The sequence below is a fragment of the Mustela nivalis genome, assembly GCF_964662115.1.
Source record: "Mustela nivalis genome assembly, chromosome: 16".
Classification (NCBI taxonomy): Eukaryota; Metazoa; Chordata; class Mammalia; order Carnivora; family Mustelidae; genus Mustela; species Mustela nivalis.
The window spans coordinates 63,243,726-63,264,485 of NC_139035.1; the positions used below are offsets into that span (position 1 = coordinate 63,243,726).

The 20,760-nt window shown below is 42.6% G+C and overlaps 1 protein-coding gene across 4 annotated transcripts in view; it reads right to left on the reverse strand.

Moving 5' to 3' along the window:
* ATF6 (activating transcription factor 6) overlaps positions 1-17,404 on the reverse strand; it is a 209,569-nt gene extending 192,165 nt beyond the window's left edge. The window contains exons 1-4 of one of the 4 annotated variants that reach the window (XM_082704208.1): positions 17,211-17,404; positions 16,415-16,729; positions 2,977-3,053; positions 554-641 (exon numbers count right to left, since the gene is read on the reverse strand). In XM_082704208.1, coding sequence (XP_082560334.1) covers positions 554-641; positions 2,977-3,053; positions 16,415-16,466 — 217 coding nt within the window. In that variant the 5' untranslated portion in view covers positions 16,467-16,729; positions 17,211-17,404. Of the gene's footprint in view, positions 1-553; positions 642-2,976; positions 3,054-16,414 lie in introns of all 4 variants that reach the window. The other 3 variants (XM_082704205.1, XM_082704207.1, XM_082704206.1) reach the window with 3 other exon arrangements.
* Between the last annotated feature and the right edge of the window lie 3,356 nt (positions 17,405-20,760).

Below are 20,760 nucleotides of genomic sequence, written 5' to 3' on the forward strand. Positions count from 1 at the left end.
TGGAAGGATACTAAAGCAAAGAGAGGGAAGAAAGGGGTTTCTTCCTCCTCCCATCAGCTTCATCCCACAAGTGACCGTTTGCTCCAGATCCCAGCTTCTCTCAGCACATCCAAAACCTACTTCATCAGGGCCCCTTAAAGATACTAGCATCAGAGAGAGAGTGTCCCCTCCACAGAAGTATGTATATCAAATGCAAGGGACCCCTACGCCATCTTCCTAAATTGTGATAATCCCAAGTTTTCTTTGATTCCCTAAATTCAGTCTGGTTCTCAAATAGGTTAACCTCTTATAAAGATATTACACAGAATTCAAAATCAGGATTTCAGATATGACTTCTTTATCACTATGTGACTAACATATAGCTAAGAAATTCTTTCCATCCATTTGGGTAGGAAACTTAGGTGTGCACTGCCCCATCAGAAAAAGAGTATCTATCCCTGGCTTTTATTAACCCATCAAAGTAGCCCAATTACCCCACGTAATTTCGACTAATACCAAACTACAAAATACAATGGATCTGTTTAAGATTTTTACCAATGAAATACATCATTACCTGTGCAGAACTGGTTGTTGATGTCCCAAATGCCTGCTTCCCAAGGCATCAAATCCAAGTCAAAATCAAGATTATCAAAATTGTTTTCCTGTACGTTTCAAATCAGGAAATGGGTATTAGAAGAATAAAATACATAGATCTAGAAATCAAACTATCAGACACAATTTGCCATAAATAATATAATTTCTATATTAGAAATTCAACTCAGTTAAAATAATTTTTCTATGTCAATCAGTTCATCTTGATAATACACCTTGCACGGCCTAAAGATAAGCCAATCCACTTATATAAAACACAGAGGAACAACCAGGGAGGTAACAGACTCAACATCTAAAAGATTCAGTTGGTGTCATTTTCTTCCACGGGAACCGACCTTTACAAGAGTCACAAAATATGTCTTTGTCATAAGGGAGATGCAGCAGAGTACATTTTCCCATTGCCACTGATGAAAACAAGGCAGAGCAAATGCCTACTTACAACATCATCTCTATACAGCAACAAGAAAAATACAGATTTTAGCCAAAAGACATGCAAGAACTGTGACAAGACTTTAGCTGAACCTTCAGTTATCCCAAATGTTAACACGGTTATCAAAGAAAGAAGAGATCCACAGGATGGGTAATTTTCCTCCTTTTTCTACTGTACAGTACCTTTCGAATTCCTAAAATAAAATTTCTAATTTTTTTTATAATCCTAGAAGAAAGTAAAACTAAGTTTCTCAAACAGAAGTCAACACACTTCTTAGAGGGACTCTTAGTTTCTTCATTTAGATGATGATTTTTTTTTTACTTAAATATAAGCATATTCCGGGTCATCTGAAGTCATCTTATACTAAATACATAAACAAAGTACTGCCACCCGCAAGTCTGAGGTCAAGCAGTGCTATTATCTTAAGTCTCCAGGGGTATGGAGACAAGAAGAGAAGTAAACAATATACACACAGGACCACAGTCACAGGTGGTCAGTATTAACCTAATATAACAGATAATAAAACAGCAACAGTAGAAAAAGTAAGTTTCAGGCCAAAAGTAGAGATTAGTCTTTTAATTATTAACAACCATTTGGTGATAATTTCTAAAATAACATTATTTCAAAATGTCTCTTTTGTGGTTTATTTTTATTGAGAACAAAAGGAAAGAAGGGAACAGTTTGATCCCACTGCCCTTAACTAAGTAAATACTGGTACAAGTTGTAGAAAGAGAGTGTGTGGACATTCACGTGAGAAAAACTACTACTGAACCCATGAAAGAACCTTTTTAAATCAACCCCCTTTGCTTTTTTCTCTTACTTGAACCTTACACAATCAGAAATGAAGCGGCCTTTTATCTTCAGCAACCCAACATATCCTTAAACTTTCTTAACCGAAGAAATGAAGCCTCCTCAGTGCTAGTAATACTTTCTAACAGGCACAACAGTAGACATGACCTACTCCAGGAAGCTTCTTCCTCAGTATTCAGCCAAAACAGTCAAATACCTTTTAGAGCGTAAGGCTTTTATCTGTCAGAAAAACCTAACAGGTCTATTTTATGTAAAGTGAGACATATTTATGCTTCTAAAAAAAAAAAAAAAAGCCAATTTAATCAATAGATCGCACTCTCAAACATTCATAAGGTAAACAAAAGCTATTAAAACTATAGCTATTAAGCTATTCTTAGTCTCTTCTTTAGATGCATATTAAAACAACTGCTAAATTGTTCTTTGAGAAATATTTGACAAACTCACTAAGCAGGCATTACCTATTTTTGTACTCAGCATAATAAGGGCTTAAAAAATAAGAAACAAAGATCCAACCTGACTGATGTATATATAAAATCACTCTGTTCAATTAAATTACTTCCCAAGCGAAACAGCACCTCATCCATTCAAGAATATGACAGAATGAAAGAGTTCTATAGGCCAATGTACTATGCACTAACACAAAAAAGGAAAGATATTATGAGGACTCAAAGCGCTATAATAATAGCTTTTACACAGACTTCTAACCATTCACAGGCAAAAAGTAAGGACACGTCTAAACTTCAGAGCTTTCTATACTAAGGATACGTAACTTTTAAAAAGGAAGTTGGTAAGTTCTGCTTGACTGGATTCATGACTCACATACACCCTTTAACATCATCGTTTCCCTTATGCAGCAAACTACCTACAAAGCCAAAAGTAGGCAGTTAAGTGATTTGTCCAAAGTCATCCAACCCTGAGGCCAAAAGTAAACTCCGAATACATGTCTTCTCCCACCAAGACCAATGCAATTTCTGCAATCCTAAATTTACTGAGTAAAAAGTGGCTGCTAAATTTCACACTTAAATACTAAGTTATTTAAACTTAAACCACTACCCTAAACCTGTTATCCTGAAACCATCTTGCAATAATTAGACTAAAGATTAAATATCACATTATTCAATAATTCTCCCCTACTAAATACTTACGTAAGTTTCCTTTGCTACATCCAGATGCAGGTCATCAGTGTCTGTGAAATAGCCAAGTTCAGCAAACAGTGCAGAATCTTTGTACAAAAGGGCAGAGATTAAAAAAAAAAAAAAAAAAGAACAGATATTGTCAATTCAGTGTTTCAACAAAAGAATAAGCACTGTATCCCTATGCCACCTCTAATACGGGTTCTCATCAGCCATTACTATTACTGATAAACTCTAGCAGTGTGAACAAACAACCAATTCAAAGCTATTTCTAATTCATGTATTGTTTTCCACATCATTTTTATCTTGTGATCTAAACCTTTTCACCAACGATTAATGAACAAGTTTTATGTCAGGTCACACTGCACTAAATGATAGTGACTTTCTAGAACATTACAAACAGGAATTCTGAGGCTACATCTGAGCTCAACATGAAAATGTGCCATGGTTAGAAAAGGGAACCCTCTCACACTGTTGGTGGGAATGCAAACTGGTGCAAACATTCTAGAGCTACCCTACAACCCAACAACTGCACGACTAGGTACGTACCCAAAGGATACAAACATAGTGATCAGAAGGTACGACTAGGTACGTACCCAAAGGATACAAACATAGTGATCAGAAGGGGCACATGGACCCCAATGTTTATAGCAGCAATGTCCACAATAGCCAAACTATGGAAAGAGACCAGATGTCTGTCAACAGATGAATGGATAAAGAAGATGGGGGTGGGTGTTAAAATAAAATATTACACAGCCATCAAAAAGAATGAGATTTTGCGGGGCACCTGGGTGGCTCAGTGGGTTAAAACCTCTGCCTTCAGTTCAGGTCATAATCCTGGGGTCCTGGGATCAAGCCCCACATCGGGCTCTCTGCTCAGCAGGAAGCCTGCTTCCCCCTCTCTCTCTGCCTGCCTCTATGCCTACTTGTGACCTGTCTGTCAAATAAATAAATAAAAATCTTTTAAAAAAAAATGAGATTTTGCCAGTTGCAACAACATGAATGGAACTAGAGGGTATTATGCTAAGCAAAATAAGTCAGTCAGAAAAAAACAAATACCATACAATTTTACTCCTACGTGGGATTTAAGAAACAGATGAACACAGGGGAAGGGAAGAAAAAATAAAATAAAATGAAAATTGAGGAGACGGCAAATCATAAGAGACGCTGAACTCTAGGAAGCAAACTGTGGGTTGCTGGAGGGGAGGTAGGTGAGGGGAAGGGATAAACTGGTGATGGGCATTAAGGAGGGCACCTGAGGTAATGAGCACTGGGTGTTATATGCAACTGATCTCACCTCTGAAACTAATGGAAGGAAGGAAGGGAGGGCGGGAGGGAAAACGTACCACGGTTGATCAGCAGTGATTACAGAAGAGGAATATGGCAGCCCATGGACAGTATTTGCCATCCAAGTCTTAGTCAGGGGTACAACCAACTTTCTAGCTGAACAATAAAAGACTCACTTATCTAAACCATTAAATTTATTTCAGCAAATTTAATTAATTCCAATTTCTGGATAAGATCTCATTATAAACCAAGAAATTTAAGGACCCAGAAAATATCCCTTAACAAACTAGGTTGAAACTTCCTGCAGAGACGGTCAGGATGCAGAAAAGGCCAAAGGCAGCTGGTTACCATACAACCTGTGATGTGTCCACTTCCTCCAACATTTTTAGAATCTCAAGAACTTCAGAGAGTTTTCCAAACCTAAGACTGCCTTTGTACTCCCTAGCGTCACACCACTGACACTGCTCTGGTGACTTCCTCATGTCACACATACAGGAGCTACACCACCAGTCAGTCCACCATTCACTCAGCCAGTGACAGATTCATTTCACCAACCTACAGCAAAATACTACCTAGCGAAAAATTCTGTGTAGTAGTAACGAGAGGTTATTCATACAACTCTCACAAAAGGATGACCTAAACCTTGGTCGCAGAGCCAAGAACACCTAAGCAGTTAACTGGGACTGTGTAGCTCACAGGGAGGCTGAAACCCTTGCAGAGTTCTCTCTGCTGCCTCTCATTTCTCCTCTCCCTTTCTTTCTGGAGCCTGTTTTCACCACGCTCCTCTCCCACACACACAAACGGTTATTAATGTCACCAATGACCTCTGCATTGCTTAATTCAATGGTAGATTCAAGGTCTTATTTGACCTATCAAGAAGCACTGGACAGAGCTGACCCTTTCATATTAACTGCAACACATGCCTCACTTGGCTTCCAAATTACCACACTCACCAGCCATCTTGCTGGCTCCTCCTCATCGCGTGGCATGAAACTGATCAGCATAAACTTTTCTATCTACTCTACTCCTTTGGGGATCTCGGCTGAGTTCGTGGCTTTAACAGCATCTATATGCCAAGGATTCCCAAATACACATCTCCAGCCTGTACCTCAAGATGCACATATATACGGAGTACATCTCTGGACACCTCCTCTTGGAGGTCTCGGAGTTAGCTTATCCCAAACTCAGCTCCTGGTCACCCCCACCAAACCCTCTACTGCTCTGTCCTCACCTCAGTTAATCATGCTTCAGTTCTCCCAGTAGCTCAAGCCAAAACCCTGGTTGGAGTCGCTGTTTACTTCTCCTCACTCTCCATATTCAAACTACCAGCAAATCCCATCAGTTCTGTCTTCAAGCTATATACCCATAATCGGATTTTTACCTTTCCTTCCTATTCTTCCTTCCCCTCCCATCTTTCCTTTTCTTCTGTATTTTTCCCATCACTGAGATGTCAGCTTCTGAGGAAGCAGGGCGACGAGGATGTGGGGCTCTATGTGTCAGCACCTCTATGTGTCAGCAATGTGCCTGGTAGCCAAGAACATGGGATGGTATGAGAGAGGGTCTGTCCAGTGTCAGTGGCAGCAAGCCCAGGCTCCCAAGGAAATGGGGCAGTAGGAAGGAGAACAAAGCAGTAGATGGAAGAGGCAGCCTGAGTGTTTAAAAGCATAATGACACTGGACAAACACCTCGACAATTGAGCAAATCAAATATATCTAAAATACCTGAAGCCAGGTTTCTCACTGTCTAAGAAAGGGTGGATGCCCAACATGGAAAGGAAAGCACCTAAAAGAACCCTAAGATGTTGGACTGACATTGGAAGTATTGATATGAGCCCACTTCTAACAAATATATGTACACAGAAGAGTCATAGATGTCTGTATAGTTGTGTATATAGATACAAACACATATGTGTCCTAGTTCTGTGGGTTCAAAGGTCCTAGAACAGTGATATCCCAGTAGCAGTGAAAATACTGTGTGCTCTAATCTTGGGTACTAACTGCCATCCTCTACTAAATGAAAGTCCATTAAAGAGCTCCTTGGAGAACTGGCTGATTCCAGAGCTGAAGCAGGGAATGTGCAAGATAAGAATGGAAAATCTTGGGCGCCTGGGTGGCTCAGTGGGTTAAGCCGCTGCCTTCGGCTCAGGTCATGATCTCGGGGTCCTGGGATCGAGTCCCGCATCGGGCTCTCTGCTCAGCAGGGAGCCTGCTTCCCTCTCTCTCTCTCTGCCTGCCTCTCCATCTACTTGTGATTTCTCTCTGTCAAATAAATAAATAAAATCTTAAAAAAAAAAAAAAAAGAATGGAAAATCTTCTCGTGCCAGAAAATAAGGAAATTCTGAGAGAATCATTGGAATATGCCAGAAGAATAAAAGAGCTGATATGAGGTGGGGGGGCACACCTGGGTGGCTCAGTGGGTTAAGCCTCTGCCTTCAGCTCAGGTCATGATCTCAGGGTCCTAGGATGGAGTCCCACATCAGGCTCCCCCCGCCCTGCCTGCCTCTCGGCCTACTTGTGATTTCTCTCTCTCTCTCTCTCTGTCAAATAAATAAATAAAATCTTAAAAAAAAAAAAAAAAAAGAGCTGATATGAATGAACTCCCACTGGTCAAACTGGGAAAAACCTAAGCATTGAAATAAAATGGGAGTACCAGATTTTAACCCACTGAATCAAACAGGAGTCAGTGGGTCTATAATGAAATAAATACACATATACACACATACACAGAGAAAGCTCTTTCTTACAGTACAATGTCAACTAATAAATGCAGACAGAATGACAGAGATAATTATCATTCGGCATTAGAGCGGCAGTTGATACACACGGGAACTATCAATGGAGGCTGGGGGTGGTGGGTGGAGGTCTAACAAGGAATAGGACATTGGTGTGATGTCAGAGTATCTCCCCCAATACAGGAATCAAATACAAAAGGGGAAACAGTGACTTTACAGTGGTGAAACCTGGCAGATATGATTAAGATGAACCTCATCTTGGGACAGGGCAACATAGTGTGCCTCCGAATGATTCACTGAGAACAGCACAGTAGGATTTCTCTGGCATTCCTGCCAGGGATGCATGGCCTGATTCTGGTCATGAGGAAACCACAGATAGAGCCGGGGTTAGGGTCATCTTAGAGAATAAAAGACTTGTGTTCTTTAAGGCTGTCAAGGACACAAGAGACAGAAAAACACTAAGAAACCATTCCAGACTGAAGGACATTAAGACCTGACAAGTAAAAGTGATGTGTGTTTGCAGGTAGGACTCTCGTCAAGAAAGGAAAAAGAGCCATTAAGACAGAGGACAAAATCTGGGGCACCTGGGTGGCTCAGTGGTTTAAGCCACTGCCTTCGGCTCAGGTCATGATCTCAGGGTCCTGGGATCGGGTCCCGCATCGGGCTCTCTGCTCGGCAGAGAGCCTGCTTCCCTCTCTCTCTCTCTGCCTGTCTCTCCATCTACTTGTGATTTCTCTCTGTCAAATAAATAAATAAAATCTAAAAATTAAAAAAAAATTAAAAAAAAAAAAAAAAAGAGGACAAAATCTGAATGGTGTCTGTGAGGTGGATGGTAACATGTCAGTGTTTATTTCCTGAATGGAAGGAGGACATGGTAGTAACACAGGAGTATCCTTGCTTTACAAGAGGGGATACATACTGTAGTATTTAAATATAATGGGTCAACACATCTCTCTTTCTCACGCTAATGAAAGAGAAATGAGGTAAATGCAATAAAATTTAACAGGGAACCTCTGTGAAGAGTATGCAACTGTTTTCTTTAGTTTTGGAAGTAGTTCAAAATTTAAACATCTAAATAAAAAATATGTGTGGGGCACCTAGATGGCTCAGTCGGTTAAGTGTCTGCCTTCAGCACAGGTCATGATCCCAGGGTCCTGGAACCAAGCCCTGCACTGGGCTCCCTGCTCACTAGGGAGCCTGCTTTTCCCTCTCCCTGCCGCTCTGGCTCCTTGTGCACTCTCTCTCTCTCTGGCAAATAAATAAATAAAACCCTTAAAAATAAATAAATGTCCAGCTCTTGATTTCAGCTGAGGTTGTGATCTCCAGGTTGCGAGGTCAAGACCCACATCAGGCTCTGTGCTCAGTGCGGAGTCTGCTTGTCTCTCTCCCTACCCCCACTTGCACTCCTATGTGCACTCTTGCTCCCTCTTAAATAAGTAAAATATTTAAAAAGAAAAAAATAATAAGTCTGCAAAATCTTTTTGGTAACTTGAAATTTTGATGTTTACTAAGATAAGTTAAATGATGGGTATTTGTTGACTAGCTAGATCACTTCCAAATAAAATAAAATACTGAAATATTAATTACTGAACATAGGTTTATTGGCTTTTGCTCAGCGGGAAGTCTGCTGGAAATTCTCTCAACATCTCCCTCTGCCCATCCCCATTCACGTGTGATCTGACTCTTCTCTAAAAAAATAAAATTAAAAAAAAAAAGTACGTGTATATGTAGATGTATTTGTATATCTCCATAATCCAACCACTGCCATTACCTCCACTGCCACCACTGCAATTCTCTTGGATTGCTACAGTAGCCTCCAAATCTTCTCCCTGCTTCCACCCTTGCCCGTCCTTGAGTCTATTTTCAACAGAGCAGCTGAAGTGAGACTGTAAAAACACAGGATATTATTGGGAATCAGGATTTTCACAGAAAAGAAATGTAACTCAGCAGTGAATGCTTTGTCCAGTCGGGCACTCCTGGATTCCCTGGACATAAGTTCTCCCAATAAACCTCTATCTCAGGAAAAAAAGAGAGAGAAAAAGAAAAAAAAAAATGTAAGCATATAATGTGAGAAGGTGAGAAAGAACCCTGTGGTACTGCCTTTGACCTGTAGGTATCAGTACGAATTCATGCTGCTTAAAAATACCTATTTCCTCATTCTCGGGAAGTAAATGATGAAATGTTTAGGAGTTTCGTATTATCTGTAGCCTCCTTTCAGATGATGAAAGAGGGAAGTATGGGTAATACTGAATGGGGCAGAATGCTAACACCTGGTCAATCTAGATGAGGGAAATACAGGGTATCCTGTAGTGATCTTTTCATTCGCTGTGGTTTTTTAACAAAAACCTCGGTGGTTTAAAAACAACTGAAAGTAGGTTAGTAACGTATATCTAACGAACATTCGGGGCTGGTCCCCTCTAAAGCAACTCTAAAGTCCACTGTCTAGTCCGACGTCCTCTTTGCCAGTCTCACGTAACCAATATTTAGATGTCCCTTTGCAGTAGTAAACCATGGGAGCTATTACTTTTAACTTTCTCAGCAAGCTTTCCCACCTGACCTTGACCATGTATTCATTTACTTCCTCTCAGTTTATTAATATGAGAAATGGCCACCAGGTTTAACAAAATGGAAGTCAGTGGTGACCTTCGAGCGGCTTTGGTGGAGGGGTGGATCCCAGCTGCTCACTGACAATGAGACAGGAGAAACTGGAGTCAGTGAACATGGTTTTATTTTTGCTCTTAAGAATTGTGCTGTAGGAGCAGCTGGGTTGCTCAGTGGGTTAAGCCTCTGCCTTTGGCTCAGATCATGATCTCAGGGTCCTGGGATCAAGCCCCGCGTCGGGTTCTCTGCTCAGCGGGGAACCTGCTTCCCTCTCTCTCTCTCTGCCTGCTTGTGATCTCTCTGTCAAATAAATAAATAAAATCTTTAAAAAAAAAAAAAGAATTGTGCTGTAAAATAAAGAGAAATGTAGTAGTAGCTAAAGAAAAAGTAACACCCAAAGAAGGTTTGGAGGGCTTTTTCTTGATTCTGAACAGGACCAACAACCACATGTTTACTGACCAGTGGAGACGACCTAGCAGAGAGGGAAGTGATGCCATCCAGGGAACAGAAGGAAGAAGTGTTGCGCAACACTCTTAGACTGAGGAGGAGGGATCTACAGCACTAGGGGCTCCAGCGAGAAGCCACTGGTTCCCAACAAGAGAACGTAAATATACTGGTAAGTGGTGGATGAGGTAGTGGGAGACTGTGGTAGCTCTCTTCCGATTCAAAGGAAGGGGGAGGAGGTGAAAGAGGTTTGAAGAGAGAAGGAAGTTGATACAAACAACCATCGAAGTGGGAGAATGAGATCCAGGCAAATATGATCCGCCAGGCCACACCGGGAGGCCTGTTTCGGGTTACTATCATCAATCTGTTAGATTTAACCAAGCTCGTGGCTCAGCCAAGAGAGGACTACAGAACGAGAGACAAGGTACTGTGAGTGTGAGCGAGGGAAGCTGCAGTGAGTGCCGATGGACCTGAACTGCGTAAGGGGGAAGTGATGACATGGAGAAAACAGGGCACAGGGAAAAGATGGCAGCGTCCCAGCAGGACCGCAGGGATTGACGGAAGCAAAAGGGAGTGAGCTGGTAAGACAGGAGGTGGTGGTCGGAGTGGGGGCTGTTGAAACTGAAACTGTTAGCAGCACTGACAGGGTTTCAGCCTGCGACCAGGGGAGTAAATGGCTGAACAGGGTGGAAGGCCAGACCACTGGTGGGGAGGAGGCCGGAGACACGAGAGGTCACGGTATCTGAAGTATCCTCTGAGGATCTGAAATCAGCCAAGGAAGGAATGTTGGAGAAAAGTGACAGTAAGCTAAGAGCTAGAATTTCTCAACAGTGAGGGAGAATGAACCAGGAAAGAGCAGATGACTGACTGTAACAGGTGACAAACAAGCAACAGGGATGTAACAGGGATGGGTGGCACAGCACGTCGTGAAAATGTGAGACTCAAACTGGATGTTTCTTAGGGAGAATGAAAGGAGAATGAGCTGAAAGCAGCAGCGAAAAACAAGAAAGTTGGGGCGCCTGGGTGGCTCAGTGGGTTAAGCCTCTACCTTTGGCTCAAGTCATGATCTCAGGGTCCGGGGACTGAGCCCCGCATCAGGCTCTCTGCTCAGCAGGGAGCCTACGTCCCCCTCTTTCTCTGCCTGCCTCTCTGCCTACTTGTGATATCTATCAAATAAATAAATAAAATCTTTTTTAAAAAAATGAAAGAAAAACAAGAAAGTTAACTATATCCCACCTTTAGAGGCCCAAATGGCAAAAAGGATATGAGAATCAAAATGGCCACCATTCACCAAGACTTCGGAGAAAGCAGCACCCACCAGGGAGTCAGGCTGCGGTCAGTGCCAGAAGGCCAACTTTCACAGAAGAGACGGAAGATATAAAAGAAACCACAGAAGCAGATAGAAGCTTCTGATCTTGGTACATATACCTTACATGTGGCAAAAGATCATTTCTATACAAAGTTGAGACAGGGAGGAAGGGAAGGAGAGGAAAGACTTGCAGGTGACAAATAAGCATTTGAACACATGCTCCACATCACAGGTTATGACGGCACTGCAAATTAAAACAAAAATCAGGGGGGCACCTGGGTGGCTCAGTCTGTTAGGTGTCTGCCTTCAGTTCAGATCCTGATCCCAGAGTCCTGGGACCGAGCCCCAGGACCCAGCCCCCTGCTCACTAGGGAGCCTGCTTCTCCCTCTCCCTCTCCCTCTGCCTGCAGGTCCTACTTTTGTGCTGTCCCTCTGGCTCGCTCTCTCTCTCTGCCAAATAAATTAATAACATCTTAAAACAAACAAACAAAACCCAACAAGGTGGCGTGCCTGGGTAGCTCAGTCAGTTGGGTGACGAACTCTTGATTTCAGTCATGATCTCAGGGTCATGAGATTGAGTCCCATGTGGGGCTTCGGGCTCAATGGGGAGTCTACTGAAGATTCTCTCTCTCTCCTCCCCGCCCGCACTCACACACGCGCTCTCTAAAATAAACAAATCTTAAAAAAAAAAAAAAACCAGACCAACAACACTTATTGGAATGGCTCAAATCCGAACACTGGCAAAATCAAATGCTGGTGAGGATATGGAGCAACAAGAACATTCATTCACTGCTAATGGGAAAGCAAAACAGTACAACCATTTAGGAAAACAGTTTGGAACTTTCTTTCAAAACTAAATATGCTCTTACCATACGATACAGCAATTATGCTTCTTGGTATTTACCCAAATGATTTGAAAACATGTCCACACAAAAAGCTGCACATGAACATGGCAGCTTTATGTGTAGCTGCCAGTATTTTAAAGCAACCAAGAGATCCTTTGATATATACATGCATAAACATACTGCGTTGTGTTCCCCCCTCTCCATTTACATGCCATGCCCCCCAGGGTGACTGCACCCAGAGACAGGGTGATCTTTAGGAGGTAAATAAGATTAAATGACAATGTAAGATTGGGGCCCTATATTACACTAAGCGAAGTAAGTCAGAAAAAGACAACTATAAGAATCTCTCTGATATGAGGAATCTGATGGGGGGAGGGGAAGGGGACCGTGGAGAGTAGGGAGGGAAAAAAATGAAACAAAATGGGATCCGGAGGGAGAGAATCCATAAGAGACTCTTAATCTCAGGAAACAAACTGAAGCTTGCTGGGGGTGGGGGGGCAGGGATAGGGTGGCTGGGCGATGGACATTGGGGAGGGTATGCGCTATGGTGAGTGCTAGGAAATGTGTAAGCCTCATGATTCAAGACCTGTACCCCTGGGGCAAATAAGACATTATATGTTAATTTAAAAAAAAAAAAAAAAAAAAAGAGTGGGGCTCTAATCAGATAGAACTGTGGCCTTACAGGAGGAGGGAGAGAGATACCCTTCCCCATCCCCCCTCCTCTGCTCCTCTCTCTCCCTTCACCCCTCTCCCCTCTCTTTCAACTCTCATGCCTCTACCCTGTGAAGACACAGTGAAAAGGCAGCCATCCACAAGTCAGGAAGAGAGCCTTCACCAGAACTTAGACCATACTGGCACCTGATCTCAGACTTCTAGCCTTCAGAACTGTCAGAAAATAAATTTCTGTTGTTTTAACCACCCAGTCCTCGGTAATTTGTTATGGCAGGCTGAGAGACTGATACACTGTAGTATATCCATACAATGGAACAATATGCAGTGCTTTAAAAAAAAAAAAAAAAAAGCCATCAAGCCATGAAAAATCATAGATGGATCTTAAATGCATGTTGCTAAGTGGAAAAAGCTACCTACTGTATGATTCCAACTATATGACATTCTGGAAAAGGCAAAACTAGGCAGACTAGGTAGAGGGCCCAGGAGGAGAGAGGGAGGGATGAACAAGTACAGCACAGGGGATTTTTTAGATACAAGAAACTATTCTGTGAGATACTGTATATACATGATATTAGGTATCTGTCAAACCCACAAAAGGTACAACACAGAAGGAATCTTAACATAAACTATGGACTTCAGTTAATCATCTTGGATCAATAATGGTTCAATTTACTACATTAATGCAAGATGTTAGCAATAAGGAAAATGGCAAGGAGAGTATAAATAGAACTCTATGTACTGTCTGCTCCATTATTCTGTAAATCTAAAACTGTACTAAAAAGAAACTTACTATTAAAAATAATTATATGAAATTCAGGGGGCACCTGCCTGCCTCAGCCAGCAGACCTTGCAACTCTTGATCTCAGAGTTCAAGCCTCACGTTGAAAGTAGAAATTACTTAAAAATAAGTGTAAAAATCTTAAAACAGAATAAAATAAAGTAATTACATGAAATTCAGAGTTCAGTGTCATAAATAAGGTTGTATGGGAACACAGTCTTCCTCATCTCCATGTTCAGCTGACGCTGCCTATGGCTGCTTCTGCATTGTAACAGCAGAGGTGAGTAGCTGCAACAGAGACCACAGAACCACAAAACCTAAAAAACTTACTATCCGGACCTCTACAGAAAATATTTGCAGACACTGCTCTAAATGTCACTACCCAAGTTAGAGGGGAAAAGCCCCTCCCACCACACTGTTCTGACCTAATCACTTTATTTAATTATTCAAAGTTATGAGAGTGACAAGTACTAATTATATACTCTAAATTTTTAAATATCACTGGCCACCTTCTAACATTAAAAAAAAAAAGTTGGGGGCGTCTGGGGGGCTCAGTAGGTTAAGGATCTGCACTGGGCTCAGCCATGATCCCCAGGGTGCTGTGATGGAGCTCCACATCAGGCTCCCTGCTCTACAGGAGCCTGCTTCTCTCTCTCCCTGCCACTCCCCTGCTTGTACTCTCTCTCTCTATTAAATAAATAAATAAAATCTTAAAAAAAAAAAATCAGATAAATCAGTGACGTCTTTGGATCCTCAAGATGGCAATTCCCAGAAAATGAATCCATATTCTACTGAAAAACAGCAGCAGACGGTAGTGTTTCACTTTTGTGCCTGTGAAATCGATCCTACTTACTGACTACCTAACAAATCAGAATTAAAGTGTGCAACCAGGAGAAGACTGTCAACAGTCTGAAAAGAGAAGCCTGGAAAACAATGGGAAATGAACACATTCAGGGAGGAGCAGGGCAGGATACCTGAGTTAACTCAGTGAAATGACTACAAAGAACTGAATGCTCTGTCAATGAACATTAGGACTATTCGTCAATTTACGCATCAATTTATCAGGTTAATCAGGAAAATGCAGCTTGAGTATCAAAAGACAAAATAATGCTTCAAGAAAGTGCCCCACAGTAGCAGTTTAAGAAATATCATGAGGGGTGCCTGGGTGGCTCAGTGGGTTAAAGCCTCTGCCTTCAGCTCAGGTCATGGTCCCAGGGTTCTGGGATCGAGCCCCGAGCGAGCAGGGAGGCTGCTTCCTCCTTTCTCTCTCTGCCTGTTTCTCTGCCTGCTTGTGATCTCTGTCTGTCGAATAAATAAATAAAATCTTAAAAAAAAAAAAAAAGATCATGAAAATGTAACAGCTGACTAGCTGAAAAAAAAACGTAACCACCTGACACTTTAATGTAGATTTATTAATAACTGTGGGGGGGATGGTCTTGGGAAGAATCACATCTGCAGAAATAATTAAGGAAAGCATTACGGAATAATGACTAAGAGCACAGGCTTTGGAGGTAGACAAACTGGTTCTGATCCTGCCTGTGCCCCTCACAGGCTAGAAGACTGACCACTCTCCCTCAGCCTCAGTTTTCTCATCTGTAAATTAGTATTAACTTCTTGCGCTGTTGAGAGGATTGAAGAAGATAATGCGTGTAGAAGCTCTGCGGCACACCTGACACAAATGAAGTCCTAGATAAAGGGTAACCACCACGACCACTCTATCTGGCACAGGAAAACACACTTGAAATTGACAGTCTACAGTCCTTCCAACAACTGCTAGGAAATCCACCAACGACTGAAATAAATTTCTCATGTCACATAATTGTAGAAAAGTTCTGTCCTTAGAAAGTCAAACGAGGACTTCAGGTCAATAAATAGAATTGAGATTGCACTTTGCTTCTCAGAATGATGGTCCAAGGGGGAAAGCTGAGCATCAGCCCGGGTCATCCCCAAAAGTTCCAAAATAGGTGAATGGCATAGGCTCAACTACAGGGCCCACCCGACCTATGCAATCCTAAATTCTCACTGAAGCTCGAGACCAGCATTAGTATTACATCCCACAACAAAGAGAAGAATAAAAGGTTCCTCTAAACACCTAGATGAGGAAGTTTCCCCACTCTGAGTCGCACTGCATTGCCTTCCACTCTTCCTGACCATAAAGCCGAACAAAAATACAGGAGGCAAATTTTTAAGACAACAAACAACAACAACAACAACAACAAAACTAGAGCTGTTTCTGGAAGGCAGTAAGGATTACATCAGTCTTCAAGTACTAGGTCTAGGTCGTCGGGGGCCCAAGGTCTGGTGCTTTGGTTCTCTGCCAAAATGGACATCAGCCTAGACCAACAGTGGCAGCTGCGACACGAAGATCACCGTATACACTCCCATTCTCTCCCACAGACACACTCCCGACAGACACACTTCACGGCAATCACCGCCCACACCCCACACCGAGAAAACAGCTTAGAGCCTTGGGGTGGTCACAGTCCTCCTGCCCTCTGCTTCTTACCTACGCCCTTTCCAGCCCCCCACAACGATCATCTCGTACTTTCCCAGCGGAAACGCTGAAGAACGATAATAATTTCAATCAGACAACATTTCACGCTCGCTGCTACCCGGGCCGAAACCGACGGGTTCGGCGAGACCCTCCCAGGGAGGACCGCGGACGGAAGCGACGGGCGAGCCCCGGCTCCCGGGGCAGAGTTCGCCCACACCTGCCTCCACAAGTGCGCGTCAGGAGGAAGAACCCCACGGCCGGCAGCGGCCCGTTCGCAGCTGCCACTCACCCCAATCCTCCTCGGCTCGGTGAGAGAGGCCCGGGCTGAGAGGCGACTCCATGGTGCCGGCAACGCCAGCCGGCTCCCGCAAGCCCCACGCTCCGGCGGCCTGGAACTCGGTGACTGATATCCCGTACGGCGGCGCGCGGCGGACAAAATACCGCCCGCCGCGCTGCGGACGGTGGCCGAGGGAGGACAAAGTGCCTCGACCGCCCGGGCCCTTGGGCGGATCAGAAAGGAGGAGCGTGAGATACTGACGAGCTCGTTTAAACAAACGTCCGAGTAAATATTTCCCTGTAGGGCTTTTCGGCACTTTCTGTCCCGCTAGTTTAAGGAAAAAGAGAGAGAGAGAGAGAAAGACGGACAGACACATAAACACTACATTGGTTAAATAGAATGTACGGATAGTATTAAGAAAAGTAAGAGCCCTTTCTGAACATGCTGGATGTCTTTAATACCACAGCGTAGCTCTCGCAGAGCCAGAGCAGAGCCCGAGAAAGCGAATCCGATTTAATTTTCAGAATCGCTCGCTAGCGACGTAGAAACTCCCGGTACACACGAGCGTGAGGGAGAACAGCTCTGGTGCGGCGCTCGGCAGACGCCGCCCTCGCAGGCCCCGCACGCGGCGTGACCCCCAGGGCCGCGCGCGGTGCCGCTCTAGAAAGCCTACTTGTGTTGAAACAGATGTAAGCGAGGCGAGTATAAACGGTGAACCGCCCGGCTCAGGCCGATCTCCTAGATTCGCGGGTCTACATCGGGACGGGTGGAAAGGCGGGCGCGCGTACCCCCCATATATGCAACCTACAATCGGGAAAGTCCCGATCTCTTTTTTGTTACTAAAACTTAAGGTTCCGTTTTGTGTCGAAGACATTCACATCACGAGCTGCGACTGCAAACCTGAGCCGAGTTTGACACCACAGCGTCCGGACCGCTGTGTCACAGCCTTTCTCTTCGGGGCACATCAGCGGCGACGGGGTCACACGCCCTGAGAACACGTATCGCTCTAGGACCAAGCGGAGTCTTTCCCACAGTTACGGAACCCAACACGCGCTTCCCAGAATCCGCCCCAGTCCTCGGGGCTGGAGGGTTTCTCCTGATTGCATAATCCGCCGCGGGCAGTGCGGCCCCGGGACCCAGAGCCGGAAAAAAACAAAAACAAGACGAAACCCCGCCTGCTCTCTTTCACCGTCAGAGGGCTAACCAGGGTTCGGGTCCGGTGAGATATGCATCAGGTGTTCTTAACTGCGAATCCCAAACTGACAAACTAAGGTAGAACCAGCGAGAGTCTTCTTTCCGTACCCACCAGGCACCTCAGTGCTTTTTTTTTTTTTTTAAATCACCATGACTGAACTCCTGCCAGCGTTGCTTTTTTTTAATTTTTGAAAATTTTATTTTTATCCCCAAAGTGCAGATAATGAAACAAACGTTTGCATACCTGTCACCAAAAATTAACAAATATTAACGTTTTCCAGTTTTGTTTCAGGTTTTTCATAATATAAGAAATTAAACATTGCAGATAAGATCCAAGTCTGCTTTTCCCCCGCTTCATTTCCCTCCCTCCACATAGATGGCTTCTATGACACACACAGACACACTTCTATGACACAGTATTGGGTTGGGTTTTTTAATTTACATAAATGTGTCATCCTCATGTTCTCCAAATCACTTTTCTTATCCAACATTACTTTTTGATGATCTATTCATGTTTTAACTGTTACACGGTATTTCCTTGAAAATACATATACATATATATATACACACATACATATAACTCTCAATTTCTTCTTTCATTTCCCTACTAATGGACATTTCGATTGTTTCAAATTTTTACCATTACATTCGCCTTTGTATGAGTCCCTGTGCATATAAGCAAGAATGTCTTTAAGATATATGCTGGCTCATAGAATAGGAATGTTAATATTTGCCAGATTATACCATTTTACATCCTTGCTAGCAGCAATGAGTTCTGCACATTCTGACCAACACTAGATTTGGTCACTTTAACATTTTTTGCCCCTGAGAAGGGTGTGACCATAATTTACATTTCCCTGACAATTAAGGAGATGGTGCATCTTTTCGCGTTTATTAAACCTTACTTACTCTTCTGTGAATCATCTTTTCTTAGAAAATTTGCTATTGCATTTTCTTTCTCTGATGATACTCACATCTTTAGCTAGCCTACTGTCTTCATTTAACAGATACATATATGGCAAATACATTCTCTCAAGTTGCACTTGTCTTTTTTAAGGGGTTTGTCTTTTAGGTTTTAATTTCAGTGTAGTCAAATTTACTGGTCTTCTGTTTAAGATCTGGGGCATTTGTAACTTGCTTAAAACTCCTTCCCTCTCCTGAGGTCATAGAGATTTTCTTATTTTCCCTGAATATTTTTATAGTTTTGTTTTTCACATTCTTCCTCCTACCCCCCTCATCTGTTATTCCTTGGGTATAGTAACACTGTTGATTTTTATACTGCAATCTTGTATCCAAAAACTTGCTGAATTGTGTGACTGTAGTATTTTGTCTGTAAATTCTATAGGATTTTCTATGTAGAAAAATTCGCATGCGAACACTGACATTTTAAAATTTATTTTAACACTGTAACCATTTTAAAATTAATCTCTAATGTGGAAAATTTCAAACACACACAAGAGACAAACCAACCAATCCTCTTGTTCCTAGCACCCAGCTTCAACAATTTGCCATTCTTGTTTTATCTACTTTCTCTCCCCACAACAATTTTATTTTTTGTTTTGGTTTTTTCCCCTGGGGTGTTTTTTAAACATATTTAAAAATATTTTCTTTATGTGCTTATTTATTTAGAAAAAGAGAGCATAAGCAGGGGGAGGAGCAGAGGGAGAGGGAGAGAGAGAATTTCCAGCGCTTTCCACTAAGGATGGAGCCGGAGGCAGGGCTGGATCCCACCACCCTGAGATCATGACCTGAGTTGAAATCAAGAGTTGGACACTGAACCAACTGAGCCACCCAGGCGCCCCATCCACTGGAGTATTTTAAAGCAAACCCCAGGTATCATGTTATTTCACCTAAAAATACTTCAATAAGTATCCTGACAAAGATTTTTCCAATTTTTTAAAAACATAGCTACAATACCATTATGATACCCACCAAAAATAATTCCTTAATATCATCTCTACCCATTCCACACTCAATTTTCTCCCCCAAATCCCTTTATACAACTGGTTTGCTCAAATCAGAATCACCGGGGTGCATATGGTTCATGGGACAGTCCCCTCTTCCCCTTGTCACCCCATGCCCTTTGTTAAAGGATCTGTCATTTGTGCTGTAGAATTTCCTACTGCTCAGGGTCTTCATGGTGATTTGTTCCTGTAAACTGCCAGTTAAATGTAAACTTGACTAGATGGTTTTTGTTTCATTTGTTTTCACAGGAATGTTTCTTACGTACTTCCTTGCATCATACAAGGAGGCACCTAATTTCTAAATATCCCACTTTTAGAGATGTCAACACCTATCAGTGATTTCTGTTTTTTTCCTAAGGCTTAAACCTTTTCCCCTTATTTTATTGCAATAGCAAGGACCTCTGGTACCACACTGAAGGTAGATACACAAATACACATCTTTTACCTTGTTCCCAACTTTAATGTGAAACTTTTTAAAAGTTTTACTATTGATAAGATTTTTCCTGTAGTATTTCAGTGCAAGGAAAATTTCATTTTCATCCAGAAATTCGCTGTGGTTGTAGTTTTTATACACACTGTGGTCATATACTCCTTCCATTCTGGTTACTGTGTGTGTGTGTTTGTGTGTGTGTGTGTGTGTTTAATGATAAGTGTCAAATGTTATTGAATCTTCTTTCTTTATTACCTTGCTTTAAACTTAAACCCTTGGAAGCAAAGTGAAATTTGAAAGAGAGTTTTGCCTAGAGACATAAAGGAGGTCCTTGCCTAGATCCACACTTCAGAGGACTCAACTCTGGCATCTGGCAGTGTCTCTTCCCACAGGGTGAGAATCCATGGTGCCAAGGGGATACGCCCAACCAGAACACATGCCTCCTTCTAGATATGCTTCTCATGCCCGAATAGCTCCATGCCTGTTTCTAAAGTTTGCTCAGGCCTCTGACTTCCCAAGGTTGAACTGTGCCAATGCCATATGCCAGGAGTACAAGACTAAGTTTAGAAATGTGAGGTAGGAAGTTCACCTATGCATATGCACCAGGCATGTGAATGAACTCCAGGGTGGGGAAAGGGGCCGACTCTGCAGGTTGCTCTGTAGGTTGGGAGCCTACTCTCTCTACATTGTCATATTGTCAGGAACTCCATAAAGTCAGAGAATTTTAAACTCAAACCTTGTCTCCCAGATTTTCATGAAGTTATGTTTGT